At 45.3% G+C, this 20392-nt stretch overlaps 1 protein-coding gene across 1 annotated transcript in view; it reads right to left on the bottom strand.

The window, feature by feature from the left end:
- Positions 1-20392, bottom strand: part of PITRM1 (pitrilysin metallopeptidase 1) — a 369052-nt gene that overhangs the window by 81748 nt on the left and 266912 nt on the right. The window contains exon 24 of the mRNA XM_085631897.1: positions 18835-18960. Coding sequence (XP_085488023.1) covers positions 18835-18960 — 126 coding nt within the window. The remainder of the gene's footprint in view (positions 1-18834; positions 18961-20392) is intronic.

The following is a 20392-nucleotide window of genomic DNA, read 5'->3' as shown; positions in this document are numbered from 1 at the left end:
ATTTGCCCAAACATGCTAGCTTCCCTTTCGACCTCTACAATAGCCAAATCCGGATTCGGGGTGAGTATGGCAACATCGTCTGCATACGCCAAGATTTTAATTGCACAACCATTTGAGACCATTGGGGAAATCTCTCTATTTCTTTCCAATCTTCGTAAGAAAGGCTCCAAAAATAGCGCAAATAGCAGGGGGGGATGAGGGACAACCCTGTCTCGTTCCCCTAGATATTGCTACTGCATGCGAGTGCCCTCTATTTACTCTAATTTTAGCTGTTGGACCGTCATATAAAGCTCGAATAGCTGTTACGAAGCCATCTCCAATACCACTCCACCTCAGAACTGCCCAAAGGAATCCCCAGGCAACCCTATCGAAAGCCTTTTCAGCATCTAACAGCAAAGCTGCGGCAGGGTCACCCAGGGACCCAGCGACATCAAACATTGTATTGACCGTCCTAATATGCTGAGTAGTTCCCTTGCCTGGTATAAAACCGTGCTGTGAAGGACTTACAAGTTGCTCTATGTTACCTGCAAGCCTCATTGCCAGCATTTTAGAATAAAGTTTTATGTCAGAGTTCATGAGGGTGATAGGTCTATATGAGCCCGGGAGTGTCGGAGGTTTTCCTTTTTTGAGGATAACTATAATATCTGCCGCCCCCCAGGACTCCGGGGGAGAGCCCCCCCTCTGTGTATGTAGCATAACATTAAACATATCTACGATTAAAATGTTTTGAAACAATTTATAAAATTCCACCGGGATTTGGTCTGGCCCTGCCGCTTTCCCTGAGGGCAAGCTCCCGATAGCTCCCTTAAACACATCTAGATAGAAAGGAGCATCCAGCCCCTCTTTATCCTGTGAGGACAGGGAGGGAGCTAAAGTGTCCCTAAGATACCGCTCCACCTCTTCCTCTGTGAAGCTACTCCCCTCATCACGAGTATAAAGTTTGGCATAAAACTTCCGAAACACTTCCCGGATAAGATCAGGATCTGTGACTAGATTACCCTGACTATCGTAAATTTCTTTAATATCAGCCATGGCTATACGCTGCCTAGTTCTGACAGCGAGTATATGTCCAACTTTCTCACTCAGCTCGTAGGAGTCTTGTTTATGCGCCAGGTACTTTTCAGCGGCTTTCACACTGATGCCCTCCGTAGCATCTCCTTTAAGGGCAGTTATGCTAACTAAATAGGGCTCAAGTGGAAGACCCAGAATTATAGCTCTAGCAAGATTTTCTTCTGCTGCCAGCAAACCAAGCCTTATATCCTCCAAATGTTTCCTTTCCCTTTTTTGTTTAGCCAGTACGTAACTCAACGTTTCTCCTCTAACCCCTGCTTTGAAACAATCCCAAACCACACAAAGGGGGGCCGTGTTTCTGTTAACATCCCAATAAAACTTTATCCAGGATTCCATGTGCTTCTGATAGGCCCTATCCTTTAGGAGTGTCCGCTCAAAAGTCCACTGAGACTTCCTAACATTTATATGTGTAGAATTTAATGTTAAAACTAGAGGGCTATGATCCGAAACAATTCTAGGCTGTTTCTCTATTTTTGAGTGAGAAATTAAGGAATTAGAAATTAAAAAATAATCCAGCCTAACCAGAATTTTGTGCGGGGCCGAGAAGTAGGTACTACCGTCTATAAAGGGATGGAACTTTATCCATGGATCAACAAGGGAGTTATGTTGAACCATGCTAGCCAGGGCTCTGAATGTCTTCCTCTTCCTCCCTAGGTAACTCCCCCTGGTTTCTGTAAAGGTACTCCTTGGATCATGAATATTGAAATCTCCACAACATATAATGGGTTCTGGCCACTGTGCCAGTTCCAAATCCATAAACTGCCAAACATCTGGATCATCTTCTGTGGAGCCATATATTGTGACTAATGTAATCCGTACCCCTTTTATGCTCAAGTCCACAATCACCCATCTCCCCCATGGGTCCTCACTTTTTCGATGCACCACCAACTCGCTTTTTCTCCCTAGTATAGCTACCCCCCTAGTTCTAGTCCCTTGTTTGGATGCTGCTAATACATCAAAACCAAGTTGTTTTAAAAGGTAAATGCAGGCTTTAAACATTCAATGCGAGGTGCAATGAGAGGTATATGTGAAAAGAGTGCTGTCACCTAGAATCTTGGATATTGGTGAAAATATGGCACCAGACTTTTGGAAAACATGAAACACCGTGAAACTTGGAATGCTGCTGCAAAAATTTCTTAGCAAATTGAACAAAGATTTAAGAGTATTTTTAGTGATTCAGCTTTGTATATGAAAAAGTTGCGTTATGACCTTTCATAATTGATACCTGAGCTGAAGTGCTTCCCTATAAGAGATCCTTGCCACTAGCTAAATGGCATGCTGAAAGCACATGTACACTCTTCAGAGTTAATGAAGAATACTATTGACTTTGTAGTCCATTCTGGTGCCCAATTTTGTTATGAGAGTAAACTATAACACATGTATTTCTCATTCTGTGCTTTGTGTGGCATCATAGAAAGATTCTTCCCAACTGCGTCATTTAGCCAGTGCTTCTCAGTCCTAGAGGCTGTGCTATTTTATGCATGTCGGTACAAAAGGGGGTGGTGATGGACGGAGCATCAGAGCCAATCAAACACTCACCCCTTTTGTACTGCTTTGTTCGCCATAAGTTGGCAGGGTATGCTCAGACGTGAGTCCCTTGCTCACTTTGCCACTGGATTCAAGCAAGCCTGGCTGAAGACGGCTGAAATGCCAGAAACCGGTCCTAGGAAGCTTGTTTCCGGTCCAGGGAAGGCATGGCTTGGCAGTTCGGGCTGGACTGTTCCCATGAGGCACAGGGTCAGACTGATTTGCATAGGGCCATGTCTGAACTGGGGTGGCAGAGTGGGCTAAAGAACGGTGATGGATCAAACCCAGATCTGTTGACTGGGTGTGAGTGTTTGATTGGTTCTGATGCTCCGTCCATCACCACCCCCTTTTGTACTATTTTATGCATGTGGCAACAGTTTACAGAATGTTTGCTTAGTGATGATTCCACAGGCAAGAAACGTGAGGATCTTCAGTCGCATATTGAAAGTGATGTGAAAGAAATTACACTCTACTGCATTCTTGAAAAGTACTGCTGCATTTTTGACCTGTTCAATAACTGAGGGCCTATGCTCCCAGTTCAATGCATATGTTGTAGAACCTGTCCCAGAGAATCCTAGTCTTCAGGTGTGCCAGCATTGGCATGGAAAGCTATGTAGCTGGCCAGAGTTAGCAGTGTACTGGCTTTTTTGGCGTTGCTCGTCTCAAGTGCAAATGTCGAGATGGCCTTTTCACATACAAAAGTTTACATGAGAAGGAAAGAGCGATTGCACATAACCAAAGACTCACTGAAGTATTGCACAGTGTAGTACACTAAGTTTGATTTGTAAAAACGTATTTGGACCTCATATACCCTGTACGAACACTATCTATATACCATGCACATTCATTACAGAAAGCAAGCAATAAACACAGTTTGTTGTTTTTAATGGCACGGAAATATGTAACCACCGATAACCACTTTTTGTTTTAAGATATTAAAATTACTGAAAACGCCCCCACCAGAATTTACCAAAAATAGAAACTGATAACAGGAAAGCCTACCCATAATGCATGTTGTAGCGAGCGTGTAGGCAATTACCGTTGAGTGATTTTAAGGTCATCCTTGATGCTGAAAAGATTCTACACCCCCTACCCACCATGTGCTTTGACTCCTTGTCAGAAGGGACAGAGGCAATGGTTCCATTAATTTGCGTCCCCAAACAGGAAGCTTGTATAACCAGGTTTTCAGGGGGAGGGTAGGAGAAGAAGGCCGGATCAACAGCTGTAGAATGATAGCGGCGAGCCGCTAGGCAACTGACTGCCAATGATGTGGAAAGTTTCTCTTGTGCTGCCAACACTGGACCAAACAGGGTATCATTGAAAGGGAAAAGTGGCTCAGTTGAGGCTGTAGAAGGGAAAAGAACCTCAGAGAAGACATTTGCTTTAGCGGTGGGTAATCTAAGGCCCAATTAGACTATGCCAACGCTTTGAATGCAGGACTTCCACAATACTTAATACAGAAATTGTAGAAAGTTCAGAACACAGCTGCTCGTCGGGTACTCCATCTACCTAAACGAGCGTTGATGTCAACCCATTTAAAATACTTATATTAGTTACCAGTCAGAAAAAGGATTATGTTCAAAACCCTGACTCTGAAGCGCAGATCCTTCTCCCTCCTGGGCCAGCAAGCTTAGAATAGCTTTCCGGCCGACTTAAGTCAAGTAGGGAATGAATGTTCTTTTTTTTTTTTTTTTAAAGGGTTACGACCTGGCTTTTCTCTCTCTCCAACTGCAACCCTCCTTCTCTTACTTGTCCACTAGTGCAGGGACACTCCTAGGAGTAGCCATGCGCTCTATAAATCTTGACAATCATTCAACACCTCAGCAGCCTTTAGCATTACCTTATGTAGACAGACAGACAACCCCTGGTGTAGGTGGCCCAGTGTGGTAGTCTTATGGCTACCTCCGATGAGGTGTCCAATTTGCTTGTGGACGACAGACCTTGGAAATCTAGGGGATCTAGAAGTGGTTGCCTTCAGAGAAGAACTGTACTAGATCTGAGTCAGTCTCAAACAAAAAAATCTCATTGACGTGTGCCCAAAACGCTTCCTCTTCCAAAAGCCTCTAAGCCCATTGTTGAGTGAACTTATGACTCGATGTGAGGTTGCAGTGCCGTATCCATGGCTGGGGGAGGCGGTAGTGGTGAGTTTGGTGGTAGCAGGGGTGGAGGTTTTATCTGTGACATCCACAGCACCGGTTGTGCCGCCATAAAGAAACGTGCAGGTTCGCGCTAGATCTAGCTAGACGGCTGCGGTACTGGAGGTTGATCTGGAGCCAGTTCCACACTGGAAATAGTGGTGTGCAGAGGATACTCTGTGGGGATAAGGACGAGGGTCCTGTTAGAGATGGAAATCGACATGTGACCTACCTCAAGACCACATCTTATCCTTTTACTTGTTTTCGCTTCTTCCTGCCGGACGCTGATGGAGAACGAAAGCGATGAGAACATTTACGACGTTGTCGACCATCCTTTGACCAGGTCATTAACAGTTTGGCTCCTTAATGGCTTTTGGGTTCATACTAAGGAATGAGGAACATAACTGTCATGGTCAGACCCCAAACACCACAAGCAGATGGAATGGGGGTCTGTGAAGAAGTAATTAATAACACAGTAATTTTATTTCTCATGAGTGATTAATTAAAATCCTTACAAGCAATAATAATGTATACAATTGTGGATAAAGAAAGAATGCTTACAATTAATCTCTCTTTAAAAAAACATTACTAGTTTCTAAAAATCAATATAGAGCATATGTCCCTCACAATCCTTGCAGGGTTTGAACCTAGACTAATTTCGGGGTGACATCACTTTGATACTGCATTTAGTATCAATTGTTTGGTGAGGTCAAACCTTCCTCAGAGGTGAAGCACTGGATCCCAGCTAAAGAGACAGACAAAACGGAATGGATGTTGGTATGCCAGGGCAGGCGTTATATGGCATCGGTGACCTCACCCGACGTCACTACCGGCACCGACAGTATAGCGCCATCTACTGGAGACCTGGTTGCTTTGAAATTTCCAGATTCAGTCTGATGTCAGTGGTTGTTCTACAGGGGAGGAATCTGTAGGTAGTCTATCAGAAATATATTTTTATCACCTCCTAAAAGCTCCCCTTTCACATTCAACATTATCTATACAAGATGTAACACGTACATGCAAGGAAATGCCTCCTTTGGTATGCTTACCCCCAATTTATTGACTGATGGTGCTGGTTTTTGACTCGGAGGGCACTGAGGAGAACATAAAACATAACTTGTGTACTTGTAAAGTACAAGTTCACCCGTGGGCACCTTGGCGCTGAATAACAGATGTGCATTGTTACCCAACTCAATGTAGTCATTTTATCGACCTCAGAAGGATAAAAGGCTCAGTGGACCCGCCAGGATTTGCACCCGTGACCAGGAGGTCAAATACAGGCCCCCACAGTGGAAGCATATGTACACAATCCACCAGACCTCAGTGCCAGTGCCCTGACCCCAAAGTGTATGTAAAATTTGCGGCACTCAATTGGAAGTACCCAAGGCATGTTAAGTTAGAGGGGTAACCCAGAGCTTGCAGCACTGTTTGTGCCACGCTGCAGGTCCCCCAAGTAAAACAAGTCCCCCACTCTGCCACTGGAGACTTGTAGAGAAGTCTTGCACTGCTAGCCTGCCTTTGCTATTGAAAGCAATGGCAAAGCCACAACTTCCCCTGGACACGAGTGTTAGTTACCCTTTCTGGCGGGCCTACCAAGCCCTAAAGGCAGGGTGCATGTACGTTACATGTCTTTGCAGGAAAACACGCAAAACTACCATTTTACTGTGGAAGGACTTGGTCACCCAATTGGAGAGTATATGGTTACCTGCTCAACTTTAGTAACAGGATGGAGTTGAAGAGAAACCTCAGACGGATTAGTAAGGAGGATCTTCTTGACAAACTCAGCAATTACTGCTGCCCCCTCACGCTGATGTCAATGAAGTTTATGACGAGTTCACCAACTGGTTAACGGCAGCCATGGATTCTCTTGCCCCTCTTAAGAAGCACTATGTGGCAAGAAAGCGCCCTTCAGCCCCATGGTTTTCTGAGAGGTTGAGAAAGCTCAGACAGGTCTGCCTACATCAGGAAAGAAAGTGGCGCATGGACCCTACTACAGCTGAAAGGGATCTGCATAAACTCAGGCTAAGGGAATATAAGCAAGCTATTAATGAGGAAAAAGCTCTCCTACTATTCAATGATGACGGAATCTATTAGATCCCCTAGGGATCTTTTCACTATGAACAACTCCCTTTTAGCCCCCTCGATTAGTGTTAATACCAAGGTCTCCCAGGACCTTTGTGATAAAATGGCATGCTTCTTCTATGCCAAAATTAAGGACATTAACTCCTCTTTGGAGAAGTCAAACTCTGCGGGAGCTAAAACTAATCCCCCATCTGATCCTCTGGTAGTACCCCTGAAGGATTGCAGTTTGCGCTCCTTTCCTCCTATTCTTCAAGAGGATACGGAGTTATTATTAAGTGGGATTAGATCTGGCTCTCCCCTCGAACCTTGTCCTCTTAAGATTTTGAAATTAGGAAGAGAGGCCATTGCACCTCCTCTGACCGCTATCCTCAATACCGTCATCTCCTCTGGCCAATTTCCCACCGCATGGAAAACGGCGGTGGTGAAACCTCTGTTATCGGCCTATTTCCCTGCTGCCCGTTCCGGCTAAGATCCTGGAAAAACATCTTAACCGCCAATGCAGTTCTTACTTGGAGGAATACCAACTGCTTGATGGCTTGCAGCATGGTTTAAGGAGTGAACACAGTACGGAGACGGCATTAACCATTGTCTTTAACAACATCTGACAACAGGTTGATGCTGGTCATTCCACCCTACTGATCCTCCTGGACCTGACGGCAGCCTTCGATACGATTTCTCCTTGTAGACTGGTTGGCAGGCTCCAGGAAATTGGGATAGAGGATTCCGCACTCAATCTGCTTTTATCGTTCCTCTTGAATCGCTCACAAAGAGTTAAGATGGGCCAATTTCTTTCTGCCGGGCTAATCTGTGGAATTCCCTTCCTTCCCCAAGATCCACTCTGGAAACCCATTTCTCTAGTCCTTGAAGACCTGGCTTTTCACCTGTCCTAATCTTTCACCTGTCCTAATCTTTAAGCTCTGAACTCTGTAGACATCTCTTACTCTGATCTCTTTCCGCAGCACCTTGATGACTCTGGGCTAAGTTCACGCTCTACAAAACTTATATTCATTCATTCATCCCTCAGCTGTGCTAACTCCTGAACGGTGCGACCAACAGACACTCAAAGGCATCAAACAACTCGATCCGTTAAGCCCTACTTGTATCTCAAGTCGAGATAATATAACTTATTGCATTGTGCAGCTTTAGCAAAGCTGCTATTTTGTTGCTCTTAAAACTCCTGTGCCTTCCCGGGAACACCTGGAGTCTGCTCCACGACACAGCTTTCTGCCCTCCTGGAGTGACGTGCTAACTTCTCTTAGGAAGGAAAACAATGAGGGACTGCAGACCTCTCTCCTGCAGGAAGCCACTTGGGTATTAGCTCCAAAAGACAGGCTTTAAAGGTGAAGCCACCTTTAAAGGACAGATGGTTAGAAAGAAGGGGGGAGATTGTTGACTGCTGAGCTAGACAGGCTGGCAAGGGAGGCAAAAAGGAGAAACCAGTTGCCAAATCAGTTACCCCATGGGCATGTAGCCCTGAGATAGCAACACCCCGGGGGAGGGTTAGGGAGGTTTGTACACCAAGAGAGGGGTTTCAACATCTTGGGAATGGGCAAGATGGTGCATCTTGGGATAGCCAGATGCCACACTCCACAGGAAGTGGTCACTAGGTACGGGGAACCTGGTAGCCCATTGGCCAACAACGGCATCCTGCCCTGGGGGCACTTTCCGAGCATAAAGGGAGAGCCCAGACCTCTAATCTAGACTGGCTTTGAAGAAGGACCGAAGAATGACTGCTCTGCTGCACCGAGGGACCAGTGAAGAGAGGCTGTACTGACTAGGACTGTAATTGCTGCATCTGATGGCTAGGAAAGAGAGGAGCTTTGCCTGCCGCATCCTGTCAGGGAGAAGCTGTCTCCAAAGCTCAGTCAAGCCAAGAGAACTCCAAGAGCCAGATGGCTGGCCTCCTATTTGCAGCACAGGACCTCAACAACTGAAGAAGGCCGCTTGGGCAAGTTGGTAGACCAAAGTCTTATAGCTACTACCACCGCCGCCGTGCTGCACTGAGGACCAAGATCTGACGCATAGTTGCCCCTGAGTTTGCAGATCCCAGGAGTGCTGCCAGAGAGTTGATGGGACCCTCAGAAGGAAAGTTTTTGACCAAGGAAGGACAAGCCTGTGACCATAACGGGTAACTGGTAGTCCAGTGTGAGCGGACTTCGGCCAGACAGGAGAGGACTTTGTGGGAAGTTGACCCGACAACCAGTCCATCTTCGTGGACCACGGAATCCCTGCAGGAAGACCCAAGATCCTTAAAGCATCTTAAGCATCCTTCATCCCTTGCATCAGAACTACTCCATAGGAATCCACTGCAATGCGGATAAAGTGTCTGGAATTGTTGAAGGGCTGCTTCTCCTGTGAAGGTAACTGTTCTGGAGGACCTTGCTGGTCCCCCTCATTAGCTCCCTGCCAGAGTTCATTGCCCCAAGTACTGCTAACCTACCGCATTGACACTTAACCTACATTTTCTTTGAACAAATTTCCAAGTCTCCAATTCGTTGAGTTTGCCAAGGCTTGTTTAAGGTTGAGTGGGATTGCTTTGATGTATTGTTGCTTGTAAAACCTATATCTCCGGAACCCTCAGGTGGATCTTTTGCATTCTAGTGTCCAAATTCTTATAAAAATATAGTTTATGTTCATACATTTGAGCCTGATCTGAGTGTTGTGACCATTTCTTCTTCTGTTTTGGTGCTGTTTAAATGCTGAACCATTGTTCCTCTGTTTATGGCAATTTTCTATTCTTAATCCCATAAATTAAGATATCTTTTGTTTTTTACCTGCCCGTTAGACCTGGGATCCTAGGCATTGTTTCCCCGGTCTTTTTTGCACCTACCTCTTGTATTTTAGACTGTATGCTGGACTTTATTTTGCTGGTTTAGGTGCTCTGGGGACTTTACCACTGCCGATCAGTCCTAAGATACAAGTGCTCCCTGCATAAATTGTGATTGATTGTTTCTCCATGATTGGCATATTTGATTTACTGCTAAGTCCCAAGTAAATTGCACTGAGGGTGCCCATGGTCTGTAAATCAAATGCTACTAATGGGCCGTTGCACTGATTGTGCCACCACACAAGGAGCCTTTCAAATGTGTATCAGACCTGCCACTGCAGTATTTGTGCACGCAGTTTTTAATGCCAAGTTGACCTGTCAAGAGCACCCACTTGCCAGGCCCTAACCTTCCCTGTTTTTTACATGTTTAAGTCAACCCTAAGGTAGGCCCAAGGTAGTCCATGGGCAGGGTGCAGTGTATGTGAAAGGTAGAACATGTATTGGTGTGTTTTGTACGTGGAGATAGTGAAATGCTGACAATTTCGTTTTTTTAGAATTTCTAGGCCTGCCTCTCCCATAGGTTATCATTGGAGCTGCTTTGTAACATTTTACAAGAGTAACTTTCAAATGGAAAGAGATCGAGATTTGGAGTTTGACCTCCCTGAGCTCAGAATTTAAAAGGAAAATGCTACTTACCAGTATGCATTTGTTCTTGGCATGTAGAGCTGCAGAGATTCACACTCTGCATAGATCACCATCTGGTGTTGGGCTCGGATGCTTGCACCTTGTTGTCTTGGGAGAGTCTTTTGTAGTCACGAGATAGGTGACTCCTCCCTTGGACGATAGTGCGCATGGGCATCGACTCCATCCTCAGATTGTTTTTCGCCATGAAGGGAAATGATGGAGTTTGTAATAAACAGAAAGATGTCCATGAGAATGTATCTAAGTAAGATAACACTGGAACAGATGCAGGTTCCGGGGAGGTGGATGGGCGTGTGAATCTCTGCAGCTCTACACGTCAAGAACCGATGCATAATAGTAAGTAGTATTTTCCATCCAAGGCATATGAGCTGCAGAATTCACAAACTGTGCATAGATTGTACAGCAGTGTCTCTCCTAGCGGTGGTCACATGTATCGGTTGCAGTGGTTTGAAAAAGTGTCCCAAGAACAGCTTGGCCTACAGAAGCTTGTTGCTTTGCCTGCACATCTACACAATAGTGTTTGGTGAAGGTGTGTGTTGTAGACCATGTTGCTGCCTTACAAATGTCTTCTAGGGGAATGTTCCTTAAGAATGCCATGGAAGCCCCTAGTTTGCGTGTTGAATGCACTCTAGGGGGAATTGTTAACATACGTTTTGCTTTCCGATAGCATATTTGAATATACTTTACTATCCACCTGGCAATTCCCGCTTTGGAAATTGGATTGCCTTTATGAGGTGGAGAGAAAGCTACGAACAGTTGCTTTGTCTTCCTAACGTTTTTAGTCCTGTCTATGTAGTAATGTAAAGCTCTTTTGACGTCAAGCGTGTGAAGAGCCCTTTCCGCTACAGAATCAAGATTTTGGAAAAATACTGGCACTCTACTGATTAAGGTGGAAAGCAGAGATTACTTTGGGAAGGAATTGTGGGTTTGTCCTAAGAACCACCTTGTTACGATGTATTTGTAAGAATGGTTCTCGTATGGTTAAAGCCTGGATCTCACTTACTCTCCTGAGAGAGGTGATTGCGACATGGAATGCTACTTTCCATGTAAGGAATTGTAATACACATTTTTGTAAAGGCCCAAATGGGGGACCCATGAGTCTAGTAAGAACTATGTTTAGGTTTCACACTGGAGAGGGTGGCAGTCTGGGTGGAATTCTGCTTTTAAGGCCTTCCATAAAGGCTTTGATAGCAGGCACTCTAAACAATGACAAATGTTGTCTATTTTGTAGGTAGGCGGCAAGGGCAGCCAGATGTATTCTTATCGATGAGAATGTCAGATTGCATCTTTGTAGGTGTAGCAAATAGCAGACAATGTTTTGAATTGAAGCATCCAATGGGTCAATTTTGTTATTATTGCGGTAAATGACGAATCTCTTCCATTTAGCTGTATAGCAAGCTCTAGTAGTGAGGCGTCTGGCTTCTTTAATAATGTTCATACAGTCCGGTGGGAGGTTGAGGTAACCAAACTCTAGGATTTCAGGAGCCAGATCGCTAGATTCAGTTGTGCTGGATCTGGGTGCCTTATCTCTCCATGGTTCTGCATCAGCAACTTTGGGGAGAGACCTAATTTTTGGTGTGGAACTACTGAGAGTTCGAGTGGTGTTGTGAACCATGGTTACCGAGCCCATGTTGGAGCAACGAAGATCATTTTGAAAGACTGTTTGAGCTTGCGTACTACTAGTGGAATAAGCTAGAGCGGCGGAAAAGCGTATGCAAATCTGCCTGACCAGTTCATCCATATAGCATTGCCCTTGGACAACTGGTGTGCGAATCTGGCGGCGAAGGTTGGGCATTTTGCATTTGCATGTGTAGCGAACAGATCTAGGTCTGGTTGGCCCCACCTCTGGAAGAAGGGTTGAAGAACTTGCGGATGAAGTTCCCATTCGTTTATCTGTTGAGTCTGACGACTTAACAGAACCGCCATCTGATTGTTCACACCTGGAAGATGTTCTGACAAAAGATAGATGTTTTGTGGAATGGCCCATCTCCATATAATTTGCGCTAGATGAGACAGCTGCAAAGAGTGTGTTCCTCCTTGTTTCTGTATGTAATACATTGCTGTCATATTGTCTGTGCGAACTAGGGCAGCTTTGTTGAGGAGATGTGTTTGGAACGACTAACGCTAGAAAAATGACCAGTAATTCTAGGTAATTGATGTGGAACAGTTTTTGTTGAGTGATGCGTCTGCTGTTCGCACTATCTGTGGAACTGGCTTTAGGAACAGCCGCCCTCTGTAAAGATTTTGTGAGTTCCACCACTGCAGAGAGCGATGTGTGCGGCTGTCCACCAACACCAGATCTGTAAGTTGACCTTGAGCGTGGTTCCACTGACGTGCTAAGCATTCCTGTAAAGGGTGCATCTGAAGTCTTGCGTGAGGTACAATGAACATGCAAGAGGCCATCATTCCTATGAGTTGCATAAACACTCGGGCTGGAAGAGTGTAGGGGCTGAAATTTGGTGATGAGAGTTTGCATACTGGCTATACTTGCTGGATTGGGGTATGCTAGAGCTTTGGAAGGGTCTATTGTGGCTCCTAGATACTGATGCATGTAGGACGGTTGAAGGTGTGACTTGGTGTAGTTTACTGTGAACCCCAAGTTGTGTAGCAGCTGAATGGTTTGATGAGTGTGGTGAACACACTGGTTGTACGACTTGGCTTTTATGAGCCAGTCGTCGAGGTATGGAAATACATGGATTTGTTGTCTTTGCAAGTGTGCTGCTGCTACTACTGCAAGGCACTTTGTGAACACCCTGGTTGCTGTGGTCAACCCAAATGGAAGGACTTTGAACTGATCGTGTTGGCCGTCCAGTGTGAACCTTTGGTATTTTCTGTGGGCAGGCAGTATGGGAATATGAAAGTAGGCATCCTGGAGATCTAGTGTGGCAAGGAAGTCGCCTTGTTGAAGCAGTGGAAGGACTTGTTGAAGAGCGATTATGTGAAAATGATTCGACTGTATGTAGAGATTGAGGGGTCTGAGGTCCAATATTGGCCTTAGGGTACCGTCCTTTTTGGGGATTAGGAAATATAGAGAGTAAACTCCGGTTCCTTGATTTTGTATGGGTACCGGTTCTATTGCATGCCTTTGAAGCAGTGAAAGAACTTCGTGTTTGAGGAGTGTCAGGTGTTTCGGGACATTGGGCGTTGCTTGGGTGGTATGTTGGGTGGAGTTGCTGTAAGTTTCAGGCAGTAACCATACTGGATAATTTGTCTTACCCACTTGTCTGTGGTGATGGATTTCCAGACAGGTAGGAACTGTGAGAGTCTCCCTCCGACAGGAGTGGAATGGTCTGAAGGGAGTGGAGGGAAGTCACTGTATATATTAGAGGGAGAGGCGCGAGTGTTGTTACCTCTTCCTTTGTGATTTCCTCTGTATCCACCTCTAAAATATCCTGTTAGGAGATGTTTGTGTGGAGTTCTTGTATGAGGAAGAAGCAGTGTCTGCACAGACATTTTTGGATGTGCCTCTATTGAAGGAGTGCCGAAAGGAACCTCGTGTGGATGGAGGCTGTAATGCTCCCATGGACTTAGTAGTCTCCGTGTCCTTTCATTTTCTCTAATGGCCAAAAAGTTGTTCATGATTGAACGGATGATTGAGGATAGTTGTTTGTACCTCCTGTGTGAAGCCAGAAATAACACAACCAGGCATGTCTTCTCAGTAACACACTAGTGTTAATGGACCTGGATGCGGTGTCTGCTTAATCAAGGGCACACTTGATTGATGCATTAGTTATTAATTTGCCCCCTTGAATCAAATCACTGGCCTTGGTCTTATATTGATGAGGCAAATGCTGCAATAGGGTTTCAAGCTGGTCGTAATGAGCCCCATCATACCTGGCAAGTAATGCCTGCGCATTGGCCATCCTCCAGTGATTAGCTGCTTGAGCAGCAACTCGTTTGCCTGAAGCATCTAATAATTTAGACTCCTTGTCCGGAGGTGGAGCATCACCGGAGGTTTGAGTGTTGGCCCGTTTTCTAGCGTTGGTGACCATTCGAGAATCTAGCGTTGGTGACCATTCGAGAATCTAAAGGCAGTTGACCCCTGATTTAGGTAGGTTCATTGGGAGCGGGTTTATATTTTTTGTCAATTCTGGGGTTGAGAATTCTAGCCCTTAAAGGGTCTTTGAATATGGCTGGGGCATGTTTAATGACACCTTTTAGCATTGGTAAAGTTTGTACAGTTTTTTGTGACTGTGCAAAGGTGTCTATTAGGAAGTCCTCCTCTGCGGGGTCCGAATACATTTGAACACCATGGTACTGGGCAGCCCTGTCTATAAGCTGGCTAAAACCAATATTGTCATCTGAGGCAGATGGATTTGTTGGGTATGCATCGGGGTCTGGGAGGTCTGGAGGGCCTACTGGGTCATCATAATCAGCCCAATCGTCCTGTGGTACATCTGTGTCGTCATCAGGGTCAGCAAAAGGGTCATGGTTTCCTCCTCCACCCCCTAAATCATCATCATCCTGTGGTGGTGGCGGCGAGTATGGTGGAATTATGGGAGAGTGTGGTGGAGAGAAAGGCTTAGGAGGAAGAACAGAAGAAGAGGGTCATAGAGGTGAAGTAGTACAGTCTCTTTTCTTTGCAGGCACCTCAGGGATGTGTGGGGTGTCCAATTTCCTCTTCTTGTGTGGAACATTAACCACATGTCCTGTTTTGGTCCACTTGGAGTGTTTTTGCTTCGGATCGATGGAATCCGGTCAAAAAAGTTCTTCCTCTTCGGTAGCCGCTTTCGGCGCTGATTATTTTGGGTCCGAGCGAGGTTTAGATTTGTGCTCTAGAACCTTCAAAGGGGTTTTTGGATCCTTCGGCTTCGATGCCAAAATCTTTGGCACCGAATGTTTTGGTTTCAGGTCCGAGCCCTTTTCCTTCAGCGCCGAGGTGCTCGGTGCAGATTGTTATCTGGGGACTGCGGGAGTTGGATGCGCTCCCGGCTCTGGTGCCGATGGGGGTCTGCGGGGCACCGATATGCGGTTTGGCCAGTGCCGACCCACCAGAAGGCTTCTCCTTTGTCTTCGGAGCCGGGCCTGGGTGCGGGGCTTCTGAAGCTTTCTTTCGGTCGCGACTGGGGCCCGCAGGCGAAGTCTTGACCGGAGCCTTCTATTTTTTTCAGGTGGGGTTGGGGCAGGTGTACTCACTCGTTGACCTGGAGTGATGTGGTAGTCTGAGTCAGAGTAGTCTGCCTCGGAAACGATTTTCAGATCCTCCGGATCCTCCTCCGGGACATCGGGCCTTCGCTGAAGATGTCCTCCGGCACCGGAGCTGCTTGTAGCGCCATAACGGGTCGTCGGGCCCGGCGATCACAGATAGTCGTTTTGGATCGAAAAGAGGCGCAAGCCTGGCAATCACTCTCCTCGTGCTCGAGACAGAGGTTACAAACCTTGTGTTGGTCGCTGTGTGAGAATTTAGCTCCACACTGGGGGCATTATTTTAAATGGAGTCCTTTCCATTAGCCGTAGGCCCAAACGGCGTCGATCTGTATGTAAGAGGCAAAGGTATCAAGGAAATAATACAAAAAATCATTCACGAAGAGAGCACATTTAATTACCCCTTCAAGAGTATCAAATATTCATTATGAGTACATCAAACATTTTCAAAAATACACAAAAACAGGCGCTTATTCAAAGAAAGAAAAAATGACATATCACAAAGCATCAATTATATACAATGCACAAAAAAACATACTGCAAAAAATAATAACCCCAATGCAAATTATTCCCATCAGTGTCCCCCTCAAAATGACAGGCGAACCACTGGGAGGTAATCAAAAAAAGGGGAAAACACAAAAGAAGGCGAAGTGGCCCATATTTTACAGTGTCCCTACAACAATCTAAGAATCACTAATAATCTAGTGACTCCTCCATCCAATGTCTGTCGACGTGACCACGTTTCAGCCAATATTTGCTTATGGCCTCTTCAGGACAGGGGTTAAACGACAAATCAATAAAGTCCTTCGGTAGTATCCCTTCCTTAATACACTTGCATGTATCTTCCTTATTTGTTTCATGCGTTGCTGGGTATACGGCACACTTAAAGTACTGCCTTTAAATTAATGTGCAAACTTGTCAGCTGGTACTTTCAATGAGATCCGAACACTGGTTCTCCAATAAGTTTTAGATTAACGTCGGGTCAGTCTCGAGGAGGAATCCTCCCTTAACCACCGCTCCACGCACGCTCAGGTTAGTGAAAGGCGTCGATAGGCGCAGCGGCCCGTGTCAAAGACTGAAATCAGGTATACTGAGGAGCGCGTCAAAGGGCAAGCGAACGAAGCAATACCGTTGAGTTTTTTTTTGATGGTTTGCGCGTCGAAAAGGTTTGGATAATAGTATCGAACCGGAGTCCTGAAGTTACATCCGAACCCGATGGCGGAAAAAAACCAATCTGAGGATGGAGTCGATGCCCATGCGCACTTTCGTCCAAGGGAGGAGTCACCTATCTTGTGACTACAAAATACTCTTCCAAGACAACAACAAGGTGCAAGCATCCAAGCCCAACACCAGATGGCGATCTATGCACAGAGTGTGAATTCTGCAGCTCATATGCCTCGAAAATACATATTTTAGTGAAGATGGTTTTTAAACTGTGTGTTTGAAGATGCTACTTTTAGAAAGTGGGCTTTTCCTGCTTTACCATTCTGTTTGCCTCTGCCTGCTTGTGAATCAATGTCTGGTCCACACTTACAGGGGCTGTTTGTGCATTCACTCCAGACACTCACACAAAGAGCAAAGGTGTGCCCTGCATATTCTGATGGGTCTTCCTGAGCTAGAGTGGTGGGAGGAGTGGTCACGGACACCTGAATAGTGCTGTGTTAGCCTTTCATATGTGGTCTCCACCCCATTTAGTGTGGCTGGACAAGGGAGAACAGAACTAGTTCTAGTAAGCAAGAGAGATTTTCCTTGAAACCAGCACACTTCAAAGTCTGAAGGTAGTATAAGTAGGGGGGCCCTGACCCCAGGACTTTAGCACACTTCTGGACCAAGAGGAACTTCTGCCAACGAGACTAGCTGTGAGGAGGAGGAGGAGGAGGAGGAGGACTGACCCTTTTGCTGTGTGTTTCTTTGCTGGGTTGGCCTGTAGTTGTTGCTTCTGCTTTGGAGAGGACAAAGACTGAACTTTGCTGGGTATCCTGATTGAGAAGAGTCTCCAAGGGCTTGATGTAGGGCTTGCATCCTGTTAAGAAGTCTCAGGGACGATAAGACTTCACCGGCAGCACCCCTTAACTCCATTGCTGGGAGTTCTGACCTGCCTTGTGGTGGCAACTCCAGTTCTCGGCCCTTGGAGGTTGTTTTGCTGCTCCTGTAGCTGAAAATCTACGCATCACGCTTCCAGTGCAGTTTTTCCCACTGCAAACGGGCATGCGGTTGAAAAAAAAAAAACACATTGTGGCAGTGAAGATATCGACGCAGCCAGAGTCTCGAGTCTCTGAAGTCCAAAATTTCCGCTTTGACCCAGACACAGGCCCTGCTGTTCGCCTGGAAAAATATACGCATCACTTTTGTGCAGCAGCAGAAATCAACGCAGTGCCTGAATCACCGTTGCATCGACCCATAGCGCCTGGATTTTCACACGCATCGTGCCTGTGCGCCAAATCTACACCAACGCTGGGCTTTCAGTAAGAAACCGACAAATCACCTCCTCTCCAGTAAGGAACTGACACATCCCCTCCCCAGGAGCAAGCAACCGACGCATCTCCTTCCCTGCGAGTAAGGAACAGACGAATCACCTCTGCGAGTCCTTAACCAACGCATCACCTTCCCAGCACCAACTTTCATCTTATAATTTTGACGCATCCAAGGTACTTTGTGTTAAAAGGGATGCATCCATAGTTTGTCTGGACAGAACAGTTTTTACCTTTTAAAGTCATAGTTCGATATTTGTATGTTGGATTTGTGCCGTTTTGGTCTTGTGATTACATAAATATTTGCTATTTTTCTAAACCGGTGTGGAGTCTTTGTGGTGTTATCCCTGTGTTGCTGTACCAGAGGGTGAGCAAAGGCAAACTTGGGTGTGTACTTTACTCATCCTGACAAGAAGGAAGGGTCACTACTTGGACAGTGTATATACCACTGCCAACTAGAGAACCCCAATTCTAATACTACGCCATATACAACCTCTCTCTCTGGCATTTTGTTTACCACTCTGTATCTTTTGAAAATCCTGCAAGAAAATGTTCTGAATAAGAAAACACTTGTTCCTCTGTGCAAGTCTTGCTGCTCAGTGCCACAGCTACCCAGGGTTGAGCTGAGGGTTTTACAGACTAAACCTATTGGACCTAAAGGGTCTTGTAAGTGAATTTCAAGGTGAAGTGGTGCAACCACATAATATAATACACCCACTTCCTCACAGTACATATTATATATTTATGATTACATAAACAATACATCTTGCTTTCCTTTGTGTCAGTTGGCAACACAGAGTAGTGTTAGTCACACAAAAATTGTCAAATATTGTTGCACATATATTCCTAGCTAGAAGTTGCATGCTTAGCAGAGTATGCACGTTCTATAAATTAACCAAACTTTATTAACCAATGTTGGAGATCTTATTCTTACCTGTACGAGTAGAACTGAAATACTCCATTCTGACTGAGTTTAGCACCTCCCCCATATGCGCCTCCTTTTTCTCTAATTTCCCCATGAAGAAACTTTGCTGTCATGATCCGTGCAAGAATCCTGAGACTGTATAAAAAAAAAAAATTAAAAAAAAACAACACAAACATGAATTGACAGGACAAGTATATATTCATAGTTTACTACCAAACTATAACAATTACATTTCCATTTGTGTAAATAATCACCTTTTGTAATGTTAAATTAAATAGGTTAAACAGGCATGAGTGAAAGTTGGAACGTCATCAGGCCACATTTGAGACGGGCACTTATAAACTAAACATATTACTTGTTACAAGAGGAATAAAATCAGTTCAAAAAGTTGAAATTATACTTTTTTCAACCCCATTTCGTTCGACATTGGTTTGAAAAACTGAAACCATGACAATTGGAGTAAAAACTCTGTTGCAAAGACATTGATTTTCATCAGTCACTGCAATTATGCAGTCCTGCTGCTACGGCGTTTTCTGCATTATTATGAATTTGCACATAATCTGTCATCTTCTGCAAAACCTGCAGGTTTTAACAAAATAACTGTGGCTAGCTCTGCACAGTGGCAAGCTTTTTGCCACGGAGTAGAATGTCACCTTTCATTTACTGATTGCTATATTTAAGTGTGTTGACACTGAACTCCTCTACCCATCCTCCCCCTCCTAACCCAATCGTGCACTTTCAACTATATTCCTCTGCTCACCTATATGCATCTGGAAACCTGTTTTTTTTTTTTTTTTTTACTTAGCCCCAGCCTCACACTAATCTAGTGTGCACATAGCATTAGGCCTTCCCTAAAATGAGTAAGGTTCTGGAAAGGGGGGGACGCACAAAACATGGCCTCATTTCTATGACAGCGGACTACCATCCCTGCCATCGGCTTAGCATGCAGAGTAGTGTTGACAGCATACTATGTTTTGCGAATCACTGGTTGTGACCAGGCTTTTTTATCTGTGTCATGAGTACAGGCCTCCTAGCCCACTCAGATAAAGTTCTGCTGCTATGCACTAACCCAAGTCCTTGCATTAACATCCCAGTGCATGTTTGCATGCATGCAAAGGTGCGGTCAGTGTCACCCATACATTGCATGTATGAGTAAATCAGAGTAACAGAGGCCTTTTGGTTCCATTTCAGATAAAGGGGAGGTTGTTTTCCCCAGACAGTGGAACAGTGTTTCTGACATTCCTGAAACCGGAAGGAGGAGACTTGGATACTGAAGTGTGGAAATAGGAGACCGGGCTCCCTGGAGAGAGTGAGGACCTGTTGATTAGCCTTCCTGTTCACTCCCATTTGGTAGGAGGTTAAGGGTGGCACTGCAGTCTGTGTTGTTCAGAGTGTGAATAGATAGTTAAGGGAGGGTCAGCGTTTTGTCTATTTTCCTGGTATCTGATCAGAGTGACAGATGACTGCCAGGTGAATAAACCTCACACCTTTTAGTTCCTCTGTTGTCGGTGCTCCACATTGAAGACTACTTCTGTGAGGCGCATCACACTACACAATGGCTGTCTCT

This window comes from Triturus cristatus, chromosome 10 (genome assembly GCF_964204655.1).
Source record: "Triturus cristatus chromosome 10, aTriCri1.1, whole genome shotgun sequence".
Classification (NCBI taxonomy): Eukaryota; Metazoa; Chordata; class Amphibia; order Caudata; family Salamandridae; genus Triturus; species Triturus cristatus.
This window is presented reverse-complemented; position numbering and strand designations above follow the sequence as displayed.